Here is an 18,587-nt window from a genome sequence, read left to right on the forward strand (position 1 = left end):
TCATCATCTTGTGTGTTTTGCAATAGTGGACCTGCAGCACCTAATATGCCATGCACTTCTGTAGCCCCTTAAACATGTCCCAGGCCTGCTAGCGCAGCCTGAGTGTGCAGTTTTAAACTCCCAATTCAACCTGAAAAAAGTAAACATTTTCTAAGGCTAAACTTTCCTTTTTAATACATGTTACTTCTAGGGTAGGCCCTGAATAGCCCATATGGCAGGGCGTAGTGTATTAAGTTGGACATGTACTTTTAACTTTTACATGTCCTGGTAGTAAAAAAACTCTTAAATTCATTTCCCACTACTGAAAGGCCTGCCTCTCCACAGTATAACATTAGGTTCACTTATTAGATTTATTAAGTGATAACTTTCAATTGAAAGCAGGTGGGAACGTAGAGTTTGGTGTCTAAAGAATTGTAATTTAAATTCCTCTTAAATGCTAGTCAGATTTTAAGTCAATATTCTGAAAATGCTACTTTTAGAAAGTTGCCATTTTTTTTGTCCCAACCATTTGATGCCCGGAGCCTGTATTCTGGGCCACATGATTAAGTGTAGCTGACAGTTGGTCTTTGTGTATTGTTCCTAGACAGTGAGACACAGGGAGAATTGGTGTTGGTAGTATGGGCCATTTCTGACTTGATCAAGGGGAGGAGCTGTCACCAACCATACTTGCACATCACAAAGCCTCCGCTTGAGCACATTCACAAAGGATTTTACACTTGTCTTTTGTAACCCCAGACAAGCTGGGGCAAGGGGAAGAGAGACAGGACATTCTAGACACTTCTGAGGGTGAGGGGAGGTGGGGTTGAAACCCCCAGAACCTTATCCTGCTTCAAAGTTGGCACCAGGTGTTAATAGTGGACCCTCAGACCCAACTCTTCAGTACACCTCTGTACCTGTGGAAGACTCAGGACTGCTGTGCTGCTCTTCAAGAAGAACTGCTCCTCTGTTGCCTGAGAGAGAAGGATTGGACCAGCATCTTGAACCCAGGGTCATCAGAGTGACTCTAAGGGTTAGTTAGCTGGCATCCTGGTCATGGTCTCATGGACAGAAAAGGCACCAACTATCTTGAACCCAGCACCTGAACTCTACTTGTTGCGAGTCTTGCCCTCCAATTGATGCCATCCCAGTCCTGTATCCTTGGAAGTGGGCCTGAAGGTTCTCTGCCAGCCCATCTGTGGTCAGAACCAGCACAGTGCAATGCATCTACTTGCAACCACTTTGGAACTACTGCAGAGCAACGCATCCCTGATGCCAGTGGTGGCTGGCATCTGCTGAGGGCGAGTGTGGGCAAACAAAAAAACAAACAAAAGAAAAACACTTACTAGATAGTGACAGCCTCCCTCACTCTGACCTCTTCTCCTGGGACTGCAGTGCAGGCCCCAGCAAATTCCCTCGACCAATCCTGGCCTGCTCACGTGCTGTTAGCCAGCATGTGAGCAGTGCCCTGATTGATGGGAGTGGCTTCTGTCGGCACTGCAGATGGAACTGGATGCCTACACTTGCTCTCAACCTAGCTATCTTAAGACAGCTGGGTTGAGGGGTTTAAAGTGCGTATGCTGGCTGGCCATCTCAAGATGGCCGGCCAAAGGGACATGCATACTTTAAACAGTGCGAAGGCAGCCCTTTGCCCACTACTTTTCCTGCTGTCACTCAGCAGGCCCCTCCCCATTCTAACGCTCGATACGGGACGGTGAAAAATAAAATACAATGGAAATTAATTGCCATTATATTTTTCATCTCTGGGACTTTGGAGGACACTTAAGTGGGGCAACGCTACTTCGCTCCAATGGAGAAGCCGCCCCTGCTCGACGCAGGACCTCTCATCTCAGCCAACCACTTCCTTGGAACCGCCACTGCACAACACTTTCTCAATGCAGGCCTTCATAACTCAAGCCTTCGCATCGCAAACCCCTCATTGACGACATCCCCATTGATGACGCAGGACTCCGCATCACAGCCCTGCAGCTTCTTTGACACCTCCTGTGTGTGCCACATCTTCGACGTTAAACTTTGCATCGCAAACCCCTCATGAACGGCATCCTTGATGCCTATGCAGGAATCCATATTGCAGCTCCTTGGAACCGCTGCTGTGCGACGCGTCGTCACCCCTGGATCTCAACTCTTCACAAACCAGGATTTAAGGTTAAGGTACTTCGTTCAGTGGGCCTATCTTGGTGCCTGCATCCAGCCCATGTTCCATCGTGGTCAGCCTGAACAGGTGACTTTGTCCTGGTCTGGTGCGACCAGATAATCACAATTGGTGTTTTTGTGCTGTAAGGCACTACTTTCACTTAAATCTTCTACTGATTGAATTTTTGTTGTTTTGGTTTCAAATAAGTTATAACATTTTACTCTATTTTTCTAAATTGGTGATGGGCTTTTCTTGTCTTGGGTTTCCACTTTATTATATTTGCAGTGCTGCATAAATACTTTACACATTGCCTCTAAGTTACGCCTGAGTGCTTTTGTGTCAAGGTACTAAAGGGTTAAGCTCATGTTAATTTGGGATTTGCTTGTGACTTCACCCTAACCGCAATTGTGGTTGTTGCTTGAGTAGGGTTTCACCCATATCAACCGGTAACCCAATTTCCAACACTTTGCAGTGTGGAAGGAAAGCAAAAGTAATAGAGTGCTGGAGGGGATGCAAAAGTATTGGAAGGAAGGGCAGAAGCAAAGCAATACAGATTTGGGAAAAGAGCAGCACGGAGTGTAAGGGAAAGGCATACACGGGGAGACTGCTTGAAAACCCCTACACTCTAATGAAGTGTTTCACATGAAGAAAAAAAAAGTAGTGCTTCAAAAGCAATAATGCCAACCAATCAGAGATTCGAAAGAGGCAATGCTCCAGGGAAGGATCAAACACAGAACTGACAACCTGGGACTCTAAGCAAGCAAATTAAAGTGACCAGGAAAGGCAAACAATGGTAAGCATGGGCTCCAAACTCCTCTAAGTTCCTGGTAAGTCACAATATACAAACAGCGTATGAGCTGCTGAGTAGGTTCAACCTAAGAAAAGTGCCCTTGTCATATAGTTGGTATGATCATTCGTGGTGTGTGCACCTACAAAATGATGCGTGCAGCCACATCCACGTTTTCATAAACTCTAGCCATGCTGTGCTGTGCAGCATGACTAAAAACCATTGGCAAATCCAGTAGTTCCTAGAGGTGAGATAGATTGGCTTTGCCAACGCTTGATGCCTAGTGCTGTTTGGTTTTCTGTGGAAGCCTCGCTGCAGAGACCTTAGCCTGCATGCTATGGATTTAAATCCCAGCCCTCTGCCTCAGGCCCCTACGCTATCACTTAACACAGAAGAGCCTACTGACAAGTGAATGTAATCAACTGGTAAATGAAACCATAGGAAACAGAAACGCATTGATTGCCATGACGAAAAACGATAAATTCGACCTAAATATTGAGGGAAGAAAATCTTGAATTGAAACATTTCTGTCCTGTGTGCAGTTGCACATGTGTTCGTAGGGAAGCAAATGGCTTTAAACGTAATTTACTCCTGTTATGTTGTACCCTAGGTAAACTATTCTACTCCCTGCTGCCATAAAAGAAATACCAAAACGCTTCTCCTGCGGACCATCCACCATGGCAGTGGGATTAATGGAAAGTCATTGACTCCTTCCGGACAAAGCTGGCAGTGGCTTCCAGAAGTGATGTGGGATTCATCTGGTTGGTAAAGGCAGAGGTGCACAGAGAACGAGGGACAAGGTTAGGCACGGGTTAATCCGAAGCGGAGAGTGGACATGCGCTCTTCACATTAGGAGAGACGGTCGAGTGGCAGGATGTTGGGGATAAATATAATGGAACGTGATATTCATTGTCTGCAGAGTGGGCAGAAGGGTGAGGTGGTCCGTATTACCTCTCAACAAGCATTGCTTGATCCTCGCTTTTAAATGGAAATATAGAAGTGCAGGTCTCACTATTTAGAGTACGTGTTTGCTCCTGAGAAGTGCCGGTACTCTCCCATTAGATAAATTACAGCAGTGCTGAGCAGTACAGGTACTCTGCCTGTCTAAAGAAATGCAGGTACTCCATGCAGGACAGTAGCTGGTCATTTAAAGCACAGTTTGGACCCATGTAGCCCCCTCCGCTAATCTGTGGGATCGTTGCCTACGCCAGTCTGACCGCCTTCCCACCCCCACAACCCCGCCCTAGAGTGTTGCTGGCATGCCACTTACCTTCTTAAGTACTGCCTGAGGCCAAGTGACGCAGCTTTACTTGCATTACTTGTTCTACTTCTGAGAGCTCTGAATCTCCTCCTTATCTTTGACATTTAGGGGCTGGTACTTTACTCCAGCGCGAGGGTTTTGTTTATTGTTAGAGGGCCCTTTCAGATATCCGATGTTGCCTTAACTTTATCCTGCGAGGTTTCAGAAAATGGATATGTGTTATACAAATTCTGTCCATCTTTGTACACCAGCGGAAAATGGGTCAGGCTGACAACGGGCCCTTTGTTCAGCACATTTCAATGGCACTTGGTGCACAAACAACTCTCACATTCTGCGCTAACAATCAACCCTTCTGAATTTGTTGTCCTCCATTAGTCAAGTGCGTGCTGAGACCTTGTTTTAAGGGTTTCCTGCCCATTGAACTTGCCTGAAATCCTCTGCCCTCGCACTCTGAGTTACTTTACCAGTGCTTAACTTGTGCCGTTGGTTGCCGGTGCTTGGCACCGGCACTTAATAGTCAACACCGGCATTGTTGACAATCTGTCACATGGTGGCGCTGTCTGTCTAATTTAAATATAAGCACATCAACAGTTATTTATTAATTCTATATGTACGACTAGTTTTATATATAAAATGACTTCTACCCGACACCCTAGATATTATTATAGCTAGGGGTCCCTGGAATAGTCTGAAATGGTCACACTTGTAACTCGGTAATGGTTAGTGTTGTGTTGGTACTGTCACTGGCACGCCGGAGGAAGCAATGGGTCGTGCAAACCGTAATAAGCTCCTGACCAGGGCCCTGGCAGTTAATATTTTTCAAATTAAACACTGCTTTGTACCTTGCTAGACTGTCCTTCCTGTGGACCAATGGCTGAAGTAGGAGGATCTGAGGGAGACAACGTGCCCCTACTTTTTTAATTTTAGAAAAACAGTTCCCCTACTTGTTGTGTAAAGACTACCGTCCCCTGACGGTTAATTCTGACAGGGGAATGCTTCAGCTGAAGTGTCAGGCCAGGAGTCCTCTGTGCTGTGAAACCCAAGGAGGGGCAGACAGCTAAACAAGCCTGAATTGTGCGCTTTTAAAAGATAGTTATAAAAAATTATTTCACTGCATACAGTCTGGATATTACTAAAACCTGTGTTTTTTGTAGCAGCCAATCTTATACTGTGTGTAATGGAAGTTTAAATAATTACTTACATGTTCGTACTGCTTTTTGTCACAGACTAGGACCAGTGCTTTAAATGTGGGAAAAATAAGTGCAGGTACTCATTAAAATAGGTGTGGTAAGTGGGCGGGCCTAAGGGCAAAATATGATCATACATAATTACTTCTGTACCAGTTGCCGCACATATTAAAACACATGAGAAATGTGTTTGTCACAAAAAAAACCAGATTAACTCGTTACACAAAATGAAAGTCATGATGGCCCTTTCACCCGAAAGGTCGCTGCGCACCTGATTGACAGTGCAGGGTCTGTCTAGAGACTCTATCCCGTTAATCACAGCATGGCACAAACCCTCTCACCTCCCTGCAGTTTGGGGACATTCACATGGGCGCTGCTGGAATCTTTGCCAGCAAATCTGCAAAGGCTGCTTCAGCAGAGTTAATTACTGCCCTGCACTGGAGGAGAAAACTAACCTGAGCCTGCCATGCCGCCGATCAGGGTACCGGTACTCTCCCTTGCTACAGAGAAATGCCGGTACTGACGTAAAAAAAAATCGGAAGTGCCAGTACTCCGTATCGGTCCATTTAAAGCACTGACTAGGACCTTGCAGCACTAAAACTGCACACGTTAGTATTCTCTACTGCACGAAGCAGGATTCAATTCTGTCTCTCTGGTGCAGTGCATTAACTAATAGAGGTCTCGTAATCTATGGTAGTGCATTTTCAACTGATTAGTATAACTACTTGTTATTTTATATGCAGTTAGCTGAAGGTGAAAGACCCCAAAAAGTTGCACAATATTTTGTTTTGTTAGCCACGCCTTAGAGCGCACCTCCTCACTTACTCTATCCCCATTGTGCACAGCAGCACAGTTCCCATACGTTTTTTAATGCACTTCGACCACTGCTGTGTGCACAGCTGTGTGCTCTCCCATCTTTGGGACAGCACACCTAAAACCCATGCAATGTCTCTATCCCTCATGGCCTTCGGCAGGCCTGCTAGTTTAACATTATCACAGTGACTGGTCCAGTTCCTCTTATTTATGTACTGATAATTAGTGTTTTAGATTCTCACTGTGTATATAGAGGGTGTACGTAATAAGAGAATGTAACTCCTCCCATCTTTGTTTTAAGGAGTCCTTTCACTCGTGTTTCTCGAGTGAAGGTGGAGTTTTGTTCTAGATGTGTTGCTACCCTGAGTACATGGTGTCACTATAGATCTGTGCTCGGGATAAGTGTAGTAGGAATACATTTTTTGGCAAGGTGTTCACCAACGGAGAAATTACATGCAATCGCATACAGTGCAAACCAGGCATTGCAGAAGACAAGGTGGAATGCACCATTTTGTGTCTGTAGGTGGTTTGTAATTAATCAATTACAATCAGAGCTGTTATATTAAAACTGGAGCGTCACAGTGTATATGATTAAAGTTGGCTAATTCCATTTATAACTTCCACCATATAGGCACACCCTGGTGTCTGCGAACGGATGCGCAAGTTGCAAGGATTTTCCATTCTATGCCTAGGCACAGCCCCTACACCCCCTCCCTGCTTACCTGTGACTGGTCCTTAGACCAGTGTAGTCCTCCGACCATTCTAGACCCTTTCGGACCCAGCTTCTTCCACCTTTGTCGCCCCCCCTCCCCACCCTTAGCTTCAGCTCCTCTTCTCTCTTCTGCTCTTTCGATCTCTCCTCTCTGTTCTTATTTCTCAAGCCTCTTTTCACACCCTTCACTCTTGCTTTCAGGCCTTTATTTTACTACTGCCTGCGTTCTCTCTTTCGCACCCTCTGCGCCTCTGCTCTTTTCACCTTTTTAGCACCTTTCTTTTGACCCCATTGTCTCCACTTTTTATACCATGCCTTTGATCCTTCGAGTCTTTTTAACCACCTATACTACACGCTGTCTTGCTTCTGAGCCTCTTTTCAACCTTTGCCTCGCATCCACTCTTTCTGAGCCACTGCTGTCTTTAAGCTCAGGCGCACTCCCTGCAGTCCCCCTCCGGCACATTTCCCGCTTCCCTCCCCCGCCGCCTCCTTACCTGCTCCTCATTAGAACGCACCCCCACCACTTAAACTACCCACTACTTAATGGCGGCTGTGGTGGCAAGTGCATGCCACTCTGTGTCTTGACTGTGCCAGTGCCAGAAACCCTTGTCCGTTCACCGTCCAGTGATACTCGCAGCTCCTCTTAGGTCATCTGACCCAGGACACCGTTCTACCTTATGCTGCTGCACCACACCTCACAGCACGGCAGGAGCATTCACCTGCACCTAGTGCCAGTTCTCTTGAAGCCACCCAACACCAAGTGCCACATCAAACCCACACGTCAACACCCATTCGAGTGCATGCTTCTCAATTTCATGATCACTCAGCAAAGACACAGCTGCAACAGACAGCCTCTTCGTCACTGAGATCTGGCTGAACCCCACATCAGCTCCCGCTCAACAGGACCGCCCTTACAAGCTCGAAGGAGGACTCTCCAGCATCTTTAAAGAATCCATCAGATGCACTACCTCCACAGAGAACGACACCTCATACATGGACTACCTACAGTTCAAGCTGCTGGTTTCCGAAAACTGCACCCTGAAAAGAACCCTGGCCTACCGACCACCTGGGCCGTGAGCCACCTCCACCAACCTGATCACCAAACGTGTTGCCCACTTACCATTGTCTCCCGACCCTACACACTCCTTTTCAACCTCAACCACTACTTCTACCTATAAGAAAGAACCGACCCTTGCTCCACAGCTCTCTTCAAAAGCCTGAATAACATCAGGCTCACCCAGCTTATCTCAGAACCAACTCATACTGCAGAACACACAAGGGATGCCATATTCACCACCAGTGACATCAAATCCAACTCCATCACGCCACTCGCATGCACTGACCACTTCAGCTTCCACTTGCAAATTAACTCACCTCAAGTCATTCCCACATCTAGTATCAGCATTCCAAGCCACAGCTGGGGCAAAATCACAGAAGCAGACTGGTCCAGTGCCCTCCTCACCGATTAGCCCAGACACAGACCGCTTTGACAAGGACCTCGACAACTTAAATAACTGGATCAAGAACTGTGTGTAGTCCTTCACACTCACCAAGCAGGCCAACTGGTACAGTGAAGACCTATGAGAAACAAACAACACTGAAAACAACTAGCAAGAAAATGGAGAGCCAGTCATGACCTTGACTGGAGGGAGAGAGAGAGAGAGAGAGAGAGAGAGAGAGAGATCCAGACTGGAGAGAGAGAGAGAGAGAGAGAGAGAGAGAGAGAGAGAGAGAGATTCAGACTGGAGGGAGAGAGAGGTCCAGACTGGAGGGAGAGAGAGGTCCAGACTGGAGGGAGAGAGAGGTCCAGACTGGAGGGAGAGAGAGGTCCAGACTGGAGGGAGAGAGAGGTCCAGACTGGAGGGAGAGAGAGGTCCAGACTGGAGGGAGAGAGAGGTCCAGACTGGAGGGAGAGAGAGGTCCAGACTGCAGGGAGAGAGAGAGAGAGAGAGGTCCAGATGGGAGAGGGAGAGGGAGAGGGGGAGAGGGAGAGGGAGATCTCTCGATCTCCAGACTGGAGGGAGAGGGAGATCTCTCGATCTCCAGACTGGAGGGAGAGAGAGATCTCTTGATCCCCAGACTGGAGGGGGAGAGAGATCTCTCGATCTCCAGACTGGAGGGGGAGAGAGATCTCTCGATCTCCAGACTGGAGGGGGAGAGAGATCTCTCGATCTCCAGACTGGAGGGGGAGTGAGAGAGAGGGGTCCAGACTGGAGGGGGAGAGAGAGAGGGGGGTCCAGACTGGAGGGGGAGAGAGAGAGGGGGGTCCAGACTGGAGGGGGAGAGCGAGAGGGGGGTCCAGACTGGAGGGGGGGAGAGAGAGAGAGAGAGAGAGAGAGAGAGAGAGAGAGAGAGAGAGAGAGAGAGAGAGAGAGGTCCAGACTGGGGGAGAGAGAGAGAGGTCCAGACTGGGGGAGAGAGAGAGAGGTCCAGACTGGAGGGGGAGAGAGAGAGAGAGAGAGAGATCCAGGCTGGAGGGAGAGATGGAGGAGGAGGGAGGGAGGTGAGGAGGGAGAGAGGGAGGAAGGAGGGAGACGGGGAGGGAGGGAGAGAGAGAGAGAGGGAGGGAGGGAGGGAGGCAGGAAGGCAGGAGGGAGGCGAGGAGGGAGAGAGATAGACTGACTGCCTGCCTGCCTGCCTGCCTGAGGGAGAGCGAGAGAGAGAGACTGACTGCCTGCCTGAGGGAGAGAGAGAGAGAGAGAGAGAGAGAGAGAGAGAGAGAGAGAGAGAGAGAGAGAGAGAGAGAGAGAGAGAGAGAGAGAGAGAGACTGCCTGCCTGCCTGCCGGAGGGAGAGAGAGAGACAGGCTGACTAACGGAGGTAGGGAGAGAGAGACTGACTGACTGACGGAGGGAGAGAGAGAGAGAGAGAGAGACAGGCTGACTGACGGAGGGAGAGAGAGAGAGAGACAGGCTGACTGACGGAGGGAGGGAGAGAGAGAGACAGGCTGACTGACTGACGGAGGGAGAGAGAGAGAGAGACAGGCTGACTGAGGGAGAGAGAGAGAGACAGGCTGACTGAGGGAGAGAGAGAGAGAGACAGGCTGACTGAGGGAGAGAGAGAGAGAGAGAGACAGGCTGACTGATGGAGGGAGGGAGAGAGAGAGAGAGAGAGACAGGCTGACTGACGGAGGGAGGTAGAGAGAGAGAGAGAGAGACAGGCTGACTGACGGAGGGAGGGAGAGAGAGAGAGGGAGACAGGCTGACTGACGGAGGGAGGGAGAGAGAGAGAGAGAGACAGGCAGACTGACTGAGGGAGGGAGAGAGAGAGACAGGCTGACTGACTGACGGAGGGAGAGAGAGAGAGAGACAGGCTGACTGAGGGAGAGAGAGAGAGACAGGCTGACTGAGGGAGGGAGGGAGAGAGAGAGAGAGAGAGAGAGAGAGAGAGAGACAGGCTGACTGACGGAGAGAGAGAGAGAGAGACAGGCTGACTGAGGGAGGGAGAGAGAGACAGGCAGACTGACGGAGGGAGGGAGAGAGAGAGAGAGAGAGAGACAGGCTGACTGACGGAGGGAGGGAGAGAGAGAGAGAGAGAGAGACAGGCTGACTGAGGGAGGGAGGGAGAGAGAGAGAGACAGGCTGACTGACGGAGGGAGAGAGACAGAGACAGGCTGACTGAGGGAGAGAGAGAGAGAGAGAGAGAGAGAGACAGGCTGACTGACGGAGGGAGGGAGAGAGAGAGAGAGACAGGCTGACTGAGGGAGGGAGGGAGAGTCTGAGGGCAGGAGAGAAAGGGAGAGACAGACTGAGGGAGAGAGACTGGTCGAGGGAGAGACAGACTGAGAGATGGAGAGAGAGGGAGAGAGAGAGAGAGAGAGAGAGAGAGAGAGAGAGACGGAGACGGAGAGGGAGGGAGAGAGAGACTGACGGACTGAGAGACGCGGAGAGGGAGAGACAGACGCAGACGTGGGGGGGGGGAGAGAGACAGAGACACAGACAGACCGACAGAATGACGCGGAGAGAGAGGGCAGCGGGAGAAACGCGGAGGGAATAAACACGTTATGGGCTGAGAACAATGGACCCATGGCCATTGCTTCCACTTGCCAGACTCGCCCCTTCCTGCACAGTTAAGAGGGAGAAGAGCTGCCCTGGTGTTTAGTAGAAACCTTGGTTTCAATTCTGTTACAAGGGTTGGGCTACTATGGCTAGCATCCTAATGCCGCTCTGTAAACCAACCTAAAATAGCCCCCATTTTCTCTGCAAAGTTTTTTTTACAAGCTTTAACAAAATGCATTCTATATTTCTGTTGACGGTTTCTTTTGTAGTATTCGGTTCAGTTAAAATCAGCAATTAACAAAATGGCACACCATAACAGAGAAGGGAGTGACACGCTTAATTTGTAAGGAACTTGGTGCCAGTGCCCTCTCAGGAGGCCATTGTAACATCGTTGACTTCCATTTAACAAAACAGAAATCTGGATGAAAAGGTATCCAGTGTACCGTGCATTGAAGCTCCGACACTGTCAGTAGGAGCGCACAGATGCGCTCTCGATGATGCAATACCCACGTCAGAAAATACGCTAAAATAACACACTTTTGTCTTTAAAAGATAGTGAAGAAGAGGCATGCATGTTAATGGTATGGATAGCAAGTTAAGCTGTTAAACTCTAGTGCCTTGTAGTGTTGTCACTACAGAGCTCACCATTGCAGGGTAAAGCTCTTGGTAATTTATTCAGGGATCCTGGTTGACCTGGTCATCTCCTGTATCCCCTACTCCCTGGTCCGCAGTCTGAAGATTGATCTTTACAGTGAGATGTTATGTTATGAAAACTTGTATAGCGCGCAGCTACCCGAAGGTGTCCCGGCGCTTGCTACAATCCTCCTAAAGTTTAACCAGAGATGGCGCTGCCTATCTTTGACCGTGGCTCCGCCTCTGACTGCTGTACATCACAAGCCCTCCCTGAACTCTACTGTGTGATGCAAGTGCAGTAGATAGTCCTGCGATCCCTCCCTCATCCCCATCTCCCTGCTATAGTCCACCGCTGATTTGAGACGATTGCGTTTGTTGGACATCGACGTCGTGGAAAGCCTCTTTAATGGTGGTTTCTTTTCAGGTGCACTGGCTGGAGCAGCAGGTCTCGAAGCGCAGGCGGAAGAGGGATCTGATCACCGAGCCGACGGACCCCAAGTTTCCCCAGCAGTGGTATCTTGTGAGTAACCCCCATGTCACATGCTTCCTTCGTTCACTTATCCATATTCCTTCACTATTCTGCAGAATGTGCCCCATGTTTAAAATGCAGCATTCTCGAGCTGCCCAACTCGTTAATTTAATGTTTCGATATTATGACACTTTAAGTCTTGTTCAAGGCATGTTGCAGTAGTATCCAACGTTGGTTCATGAGAGTCTGAGCCTTGCGCTATTTTTGTATTTGCGGACTAGGAAAGGATTACAATTTGGATTCCTTCCACGTACACCTAATTTTATGTTGCTAGCCTGAATGTATGGCATGGATGCAGCCCCAGTGGATCTACACTCACCATGGTTAATACTCTCATCATGGTTAATACGCTCATTTATGAGTAACTCCCACAGATTTTAATTCTTGTGCATTTCTTTGACCATTCCAAAATGGAAACCTTGCAGCATGAAATCGTGAAGACTGTATATGACTTGCATATTAAGGTACAAGTTGCATATTAAAAACAAGTATTGGCAAAGCCAATAACACTAGCCTTTGGAACCTGCTAACCTTTCCAATGCTATTTGGCAATGTAGAACAATACTAGTGAAAAGCAATGTTTTTGCCAGTGCTAAATAGTATTGGAAAGATAAAGGAGTGAGGCCACCGGCACTGTTAACAGTTGCCTCATTCTATAGGAGCGTGCATGCCTCACTACGCATGTGCACACCTACAAAATGGTGCAGGCACCACTTTCTTTTATGTTTTTTATTGACTGATCTAAGATGGGCGGCATAACGTTCATCATCAATTAGATAAAATGTAAGTCTGCAAAGGCGCTTTCGTGGAGGGATGTTGGTCCTCCATAAATAAATTGTGTGTGTGTGTGTGTGTGTATATGGATATATATATATATATATATACACATACACACATACATACACACATACACACACACACACACACACACACACGCTGCAACAGGGAGCATAGTGGGCATACATAAAAAATGCAGTATACAAGGGTGACCGCAACATGGTGTGCAGGGGGGGGGGAGAAATATGCAGGAGAGAGAGCAAGCTTAGGGAGTGGAAGGAATTTTAGGGGTGGGGAGAGCTGAAATACAAATACACTCTACCAGAGTGTTTAGGCAGAAAAAGGAGAACGTTGTTTCCTAAAAGTGAGCAGTGGAAGGACAAAAGCCATCCAGTCAAAAGGATGGTAAAGAGGATATGCTCCAGGAGAGCGATAAACACAAGATGTAGAAAGAAAGCCATCCAATAAGAATCCAGGAAACGAGTGGCAGTAAAGCCAAGCAATGCTAAGCAACAGGCGGGCTTTAAGCCCACTTTAAGTTCTTGGTAAGCCCTCAGTAGGTCCTTTGAAACCACACAGCTTTTGGTGTTTGGTAGGTGAGACCCAACAAGGACTTTCTACCTTCAGAAAATGCTTAAAGAGCAAGATTGAAGGAGGTTGCCTAGTAATTTGTAAAGCCATCCTAAACATGATTTCTTTTGAGCTAGATATTGAACATTAATTTTCCTGGAAATGTGAAATTGCATAGATTCAATCCTGCTATATAGATACTAAAATACAGAATTTACTGAAATTTCCTTTTCACAGTGCGAGTGGGCTGGCTAATAATCACGTTCTAATGCGTCGCGAATATTATTTATCAAGTGTCGAAGATTTAACTGGTCCATTAGGCAAACAGGCTACCCTGGCAAGATATGCATGTATTTACAGAAATAACATCAATAACTGTAAGAAAACGTGAGCGTTTCTGCTAATTTATTTCAAGCAAAAAAACCTCAAGGGCTTTAAGTTTACATGTAAATTAATTGTGTAGTATGTTAGTACAAAAGGAGCTTCTTTTCATTTTTCGCCTGCTTGGTCCACAGTTATAAACTGAAACAGGTGTAGATAAATTCCATATGTATATATGTGTAATATGCCAATCTAGTGTTTATTGCATATATAAGACCTTTAATTGAGTTTTATAATACCGTTTAAAAAACTGTGCAGTTAGTTTGAAAATAAGGTCACAATTTATACTCTGGTGTTAAGAAAGAAACGGAAAAAAATGAAATTGGTGCTGCTTTCACTGAGCTGATTTCTGACAGATTCATGTATTGAAAACATAATTGCTGTTCATTGGTGGATCCCTGATCCATAACCCTTTCTACTAGCAAAATATGCTTGAAGTATATATTGCGCCTTTTAGGCAGGTCTAATCTCTCAGTGGGCAGCGGTTTTAGGGTTAGCACTACCTTATTGGGCTGATTTTGGTGGATTGATGGTGCACCTTGAATCATTATCTAGAGAGTGCTCCCCAGGTGGACTCCGTTCCAGGTACTGTCATCTTGTTCTTACCATAGGGAAATTTCGGAGTAAAAAGATCCAGACTGGCGGACATTTTCCAGTGCCATTTTAGCGCCACAGCAGCTGATCTAAAGCTCTCACCAGATGAGGACCCCACTAGAGTGAGGCACAAGCAGGCTAATGGTGCCTAGGCCCAGGAAGGTGTTGCTTCAATCTACCAAGCAGGCTAATGGTGCCTAGGCCCAGGAAGGTGTTGCTTCAATCTACCAAGCAGGCTAATGCTGCCTATGCCCAGGAAGGTGTTGCTTCAATCTACCAAGTACAAGTGGCATTTCAACCGGTGCATGGTGGGCATCCTTCGTAATCATCCTCTACGCATTCATTTTTATAGTGTTGGTTCCACTGTTCAGGAAGGTATAAACACATACTCTGAAATCACATACAGCAGATGAAGACACCTTTCTTAGCAGCTGTGTAATCACAAAAAAACCAATCTTACTAAGAGCTCGTATGGTAGTCATCAGTACTACCGACTAGGTCGTGGTGATGAGGAACAGACGATGAGCCATGCCACTGGTAGTGGGAGAGGGTTTTGGTCCTTCGTAAGGAACACCTTAATATGATTGTTTTCCTGCGGATACCAAGCACTCAAACTTTGGGCCCCACATACTTATCTTGTAGTGCTGTGTTATTGTGCGGGGACTGGACATTGGGTGGCATAACTTTCCACTTATTTCCCTTTCATTGCTGTTAACTGTGAGCAGAGGATTAGTTGCACTAATTACAAGAGGTCCACCTGACTATGCATATTCTGGTATTGTAATGTGGTTTTGTCATATTGTGACTGTTCAATGCCATGAGACTTAGTGTCCCCCGTACCACCCGTTGCATCTGTCACACCTGGATAACTAGGCGTCATACCTATATATTTCTTTGCAACATCCGTTTTAAGATGCATTAATCTTGCGCATGCAGTCTGTCGTATTGATGGCTGGGAAGGTTTGATCAGCCTGAAGTGGAATCGGATGAAAGCAGCTCTGCAAAGGCTATGATGACAGACTGTCTCAGAGCCAATACTGCCCCTAATAGTTAAATAGTGACTAATCAACTCAAAATCTTTCTGGGTTACGTTCAGGAGAGACTGGTCCCTGATTGCATTGAAATGCACCCGGCACTGGCTCATACTGATGACCGCCTCCCCGAAATATTTCTGATAAAATGCTTATTGAGATTGCAGCCAGGGAAGTTAGCTTAACAGATAAGAATTAGTCTCCATTGTCCCAAAAAACGTGATTAGTTTGGCTCATGAATGTCCAAATGTAAAACGTTTCTGACCATCTCAGATGTAACAAAATTAAAGATGTTTGAAAGCCTGTGCAGATAATTACACCTAACTTGCACCACAAGCTGACAAAAAACGGGCCTTCTGCTCAAGTGAAGTAAGTATTGGTTGGAAATAACCTTGGTACCTCCGGCAGACCACTCAAGCAGACCAAATATTGGCTACCCTTTTTCCCAACCTGGAGCTGGTTACCCAAACCAAGGGCATCATTTTGTAGGCAGGGCTCGGAGGGCATCCTTTTGTAGGCAGGGATCAGAGAAGGAGAGGCGGAGGAAGATGCAGAACCACAACAAGGGTGCTTTCAGGTAGAATGGGCACAAGAATCACCGGTCATGGCTTGTGTCAAAGGGAGGGGCTAGTTAGTGTTTTAGTGGAAAATGTAAATGTTATTCAGCTGAATGAAATGGAGACGAAGGTTCTAAACAAAAAACAAGGCATTGGGGGGGGTGTCTCACCCCAGAGAGACAATATATTTCAGTATCAATTCTTCAGAAAAATCAGACTTTGTTTTCTTTCAACAATACCCCTCCACTATTACCTCTGCTTCTGATACGGGTTTCCAAAGAAAAATCCCAGATCAAACTTCCATCAGTTTGTGTTCCCGGGAGAGGGGAGGGCGGTGCAGCCATTTAAAAAGGTGTTGTGCTGTTCAATAACTTGATACCATGGTTAAAAAAAAGAAAAGTGGCTTAAAAAAAAAATATATTAGAACCTGTCTGTTTCGGAGAGAGCAGCATAGCGAGAAGCATTGAAGCAAGCTAAGAAATGCGAAAATCTTGTAATTAAGCAAGTAGATAAAGGGGGCTCAATAGTCCTACCTTTAACTGACCATAGAGCAGAATGAGCAACATTATAGAAAATTTGAGCTTGCACCCTACAAATGACATACATGGTGACATAAGCCATCTAGAAAATAAAGGAATTAATGCTGGTTGGCTTCCTGATCGCTGAACAGGCCAAAATAAACTATTTCTATATCTTACCAAAGATACATAAATGAATACTAGTAAGAAGAAACATTGCATCAGTGATCAGATCCGCTTTGGAACCCTTAGGTCAATTCTGCTACTTTTTCTATGGGCCAGAGATCCTAAAATCGCCATTATATCTAAATTACGCTGAGAATGTGTTGACTGATCAAGGATCTCACCTTTAGCCCATTCCATGAGATCCTAGTAACCCTCGACTTGGAAGCAGTATACACTGATATTCTACAGGACGCAACTCTACTGATAGTAGAGAGCATATTGAGACAATAGGATTAGCAGATACAAACCTTACACTGAACTTTTTGTCAGTTCTAGCAGGATATATTCCACCAAATATGCAGGACAACCATGGGCAGTACAGTTGCTCACAGTCTGGCCTGCCTGAGTATAGCCTGCATTTGTGCATGGTTTTGAAGAGATTCACATTTGTGACAAGCTACCCCTTTTACTTCGACACTGTAGTAGGAAAGAGTTACATAGATGATGTATTAATGATATGGAAAGATGATCAGAAGACCATGAAATCCAGTTTCTCAACTGAATTTTCTAAGTGTACACACTACACAGCAGTAGATATGAGGTACCCTTCCTTGATTTGTTGATTATAGCGAAGGGTGGTGGTCTATTAAACTGATGTTTGCATCTGTATTGAAAAATGTTTCCATGCTCTTTAGTCCTCCGATCCAGAGCTTTGGGAGTGGTTTGCGGTATTGCCTGTACTCTCTTAAACAACTAAACAGACTGGTAGGCCTGCATTCCATAGAGACGTCGGATGCGTCTTATATTTAATCAACCTTTTCGGCATGTAACGCGTCATTAGTTTGCCCAGGCTGTACCTTTGGAAGGGAAATGTGGTAAATCTTTAAGCAAACTGAAGTTCTGCCTTTGTGGGGTCTTTTAATAGACATTTCTCCCCCCACACTCCCGCAACTTCTCCTTCCACAAATTAAGTGACTACGTTTGGTGTGGTCCTAAGCCTCTCAAACACTCAGAAAAGCCTTCCTATTTCAGGGAGTGGAGTTGTGCTGTGAGAAGAAATAAACAGCTCACCTCATGAAAGAAAATGTAAAAGCTCGGTGGCAAATTCATTTTTTCAGTTCAGTAATTCAAAGAGGAGTTGAGGTTTCATTCGCTTTTCAGGCTTTTCTTTTTGCTAATTCTTGTACAAACCCACATTTCTCAATCATCGCAATTTACTTGGTACAATACACTAAAATACACATCATTCTTGATTATATTTTATTTTTACGTGATGTAAGTTACAGAAGGAAATTTGTACAGACCATATTGGTTGTAAAGAGTATAGGAAGCAGGGCCATTAGAATGGGTTTCTTCTGGTTGTTTGCAACTGCTTTGTGCTCCTACATCTGTGTTGGACAAGCCTTACAATAGCAATACAGCTTAATGATGGAATTTGTTTAATTCATTGTGTGCAAAGTTAATGCCGTTAAAGGTATGTGTTAATGCCAGTGTTAGTTGAGAGCAGCAAATTACATTCGTGGAAGCTAGTTTTAAAATTGGAACATTTCTAATTTCAATTTGTACCCCAGTTTCCCTAGGTCGTCTGCACATAGAGGAGGTTGAGCACATTGTGCATGAAGAGAGCAAATTGTCGTTTTGAGCAAACTGACCAGTCACGTACTGTTTTGAAGCCTTGTCTTGGGCCTTTGAACACTGTCCTGAATCTTCATATTGACTATGACGAGAGTGCCCGTGAACACGGATTGGCGGGGCAGTCAAATGGACTTTCATCTGTGTGGGCTAGCCCTCCTCTGGTTTCAAGACCGGGGCACATTAGTAAACGATACTCTGTCCGCTTGTCTGGACCACGCACATGCTCTGCTTGGATCTCTGGGAGTTCGGGTTACAGCACTCCATTCGTGAAGAGCTTCCATGCCAGACCCCTTCAAGACGTGTCACTGG

The 18,587-nt window shown here is 46.3% G+C and overlaps 1 protein-coding gene across 3 annotated transcripts in view; it reads left to right on the plus strand.

Annotated features, from left to right (window-relative positions):
• FURIN (furin, paired basic amino acid cleaving enzyme) overlaps window positions 1-18,587 on the plus strand; it is a 382,970-nt gene that overhangs the window by 255,076 nt on the left and 109,307 nt on the right. For all 3 annotated transcript variants that reach the window (XM_085644360.1, XM_085644361.1, XM_085644362.1), the window contains one exon: window positions 11,946-12,041. In XM_085644360.1, the coding sequence (XP_085500486.1) occupies window positions 11,946-12,041 (96 nt within the window). The remainder of the gene's footprint in view (window positions 1-11,945; window positions 12,042-18,587) is intronic.

The sequence above is a fragment of the Triturus cristatus genome, chromosome 3_1, assembly GCF_964204655.1.
Source record: "Triturus cristatus chromosome 3_1, aTriCri1.1, whole genome shotgun sequence".
NCBI lineage: Eukaryota > Metazoa > Chordata > Amphibia > Caudata > Salamandridae > Triturus > Triturus cristatus.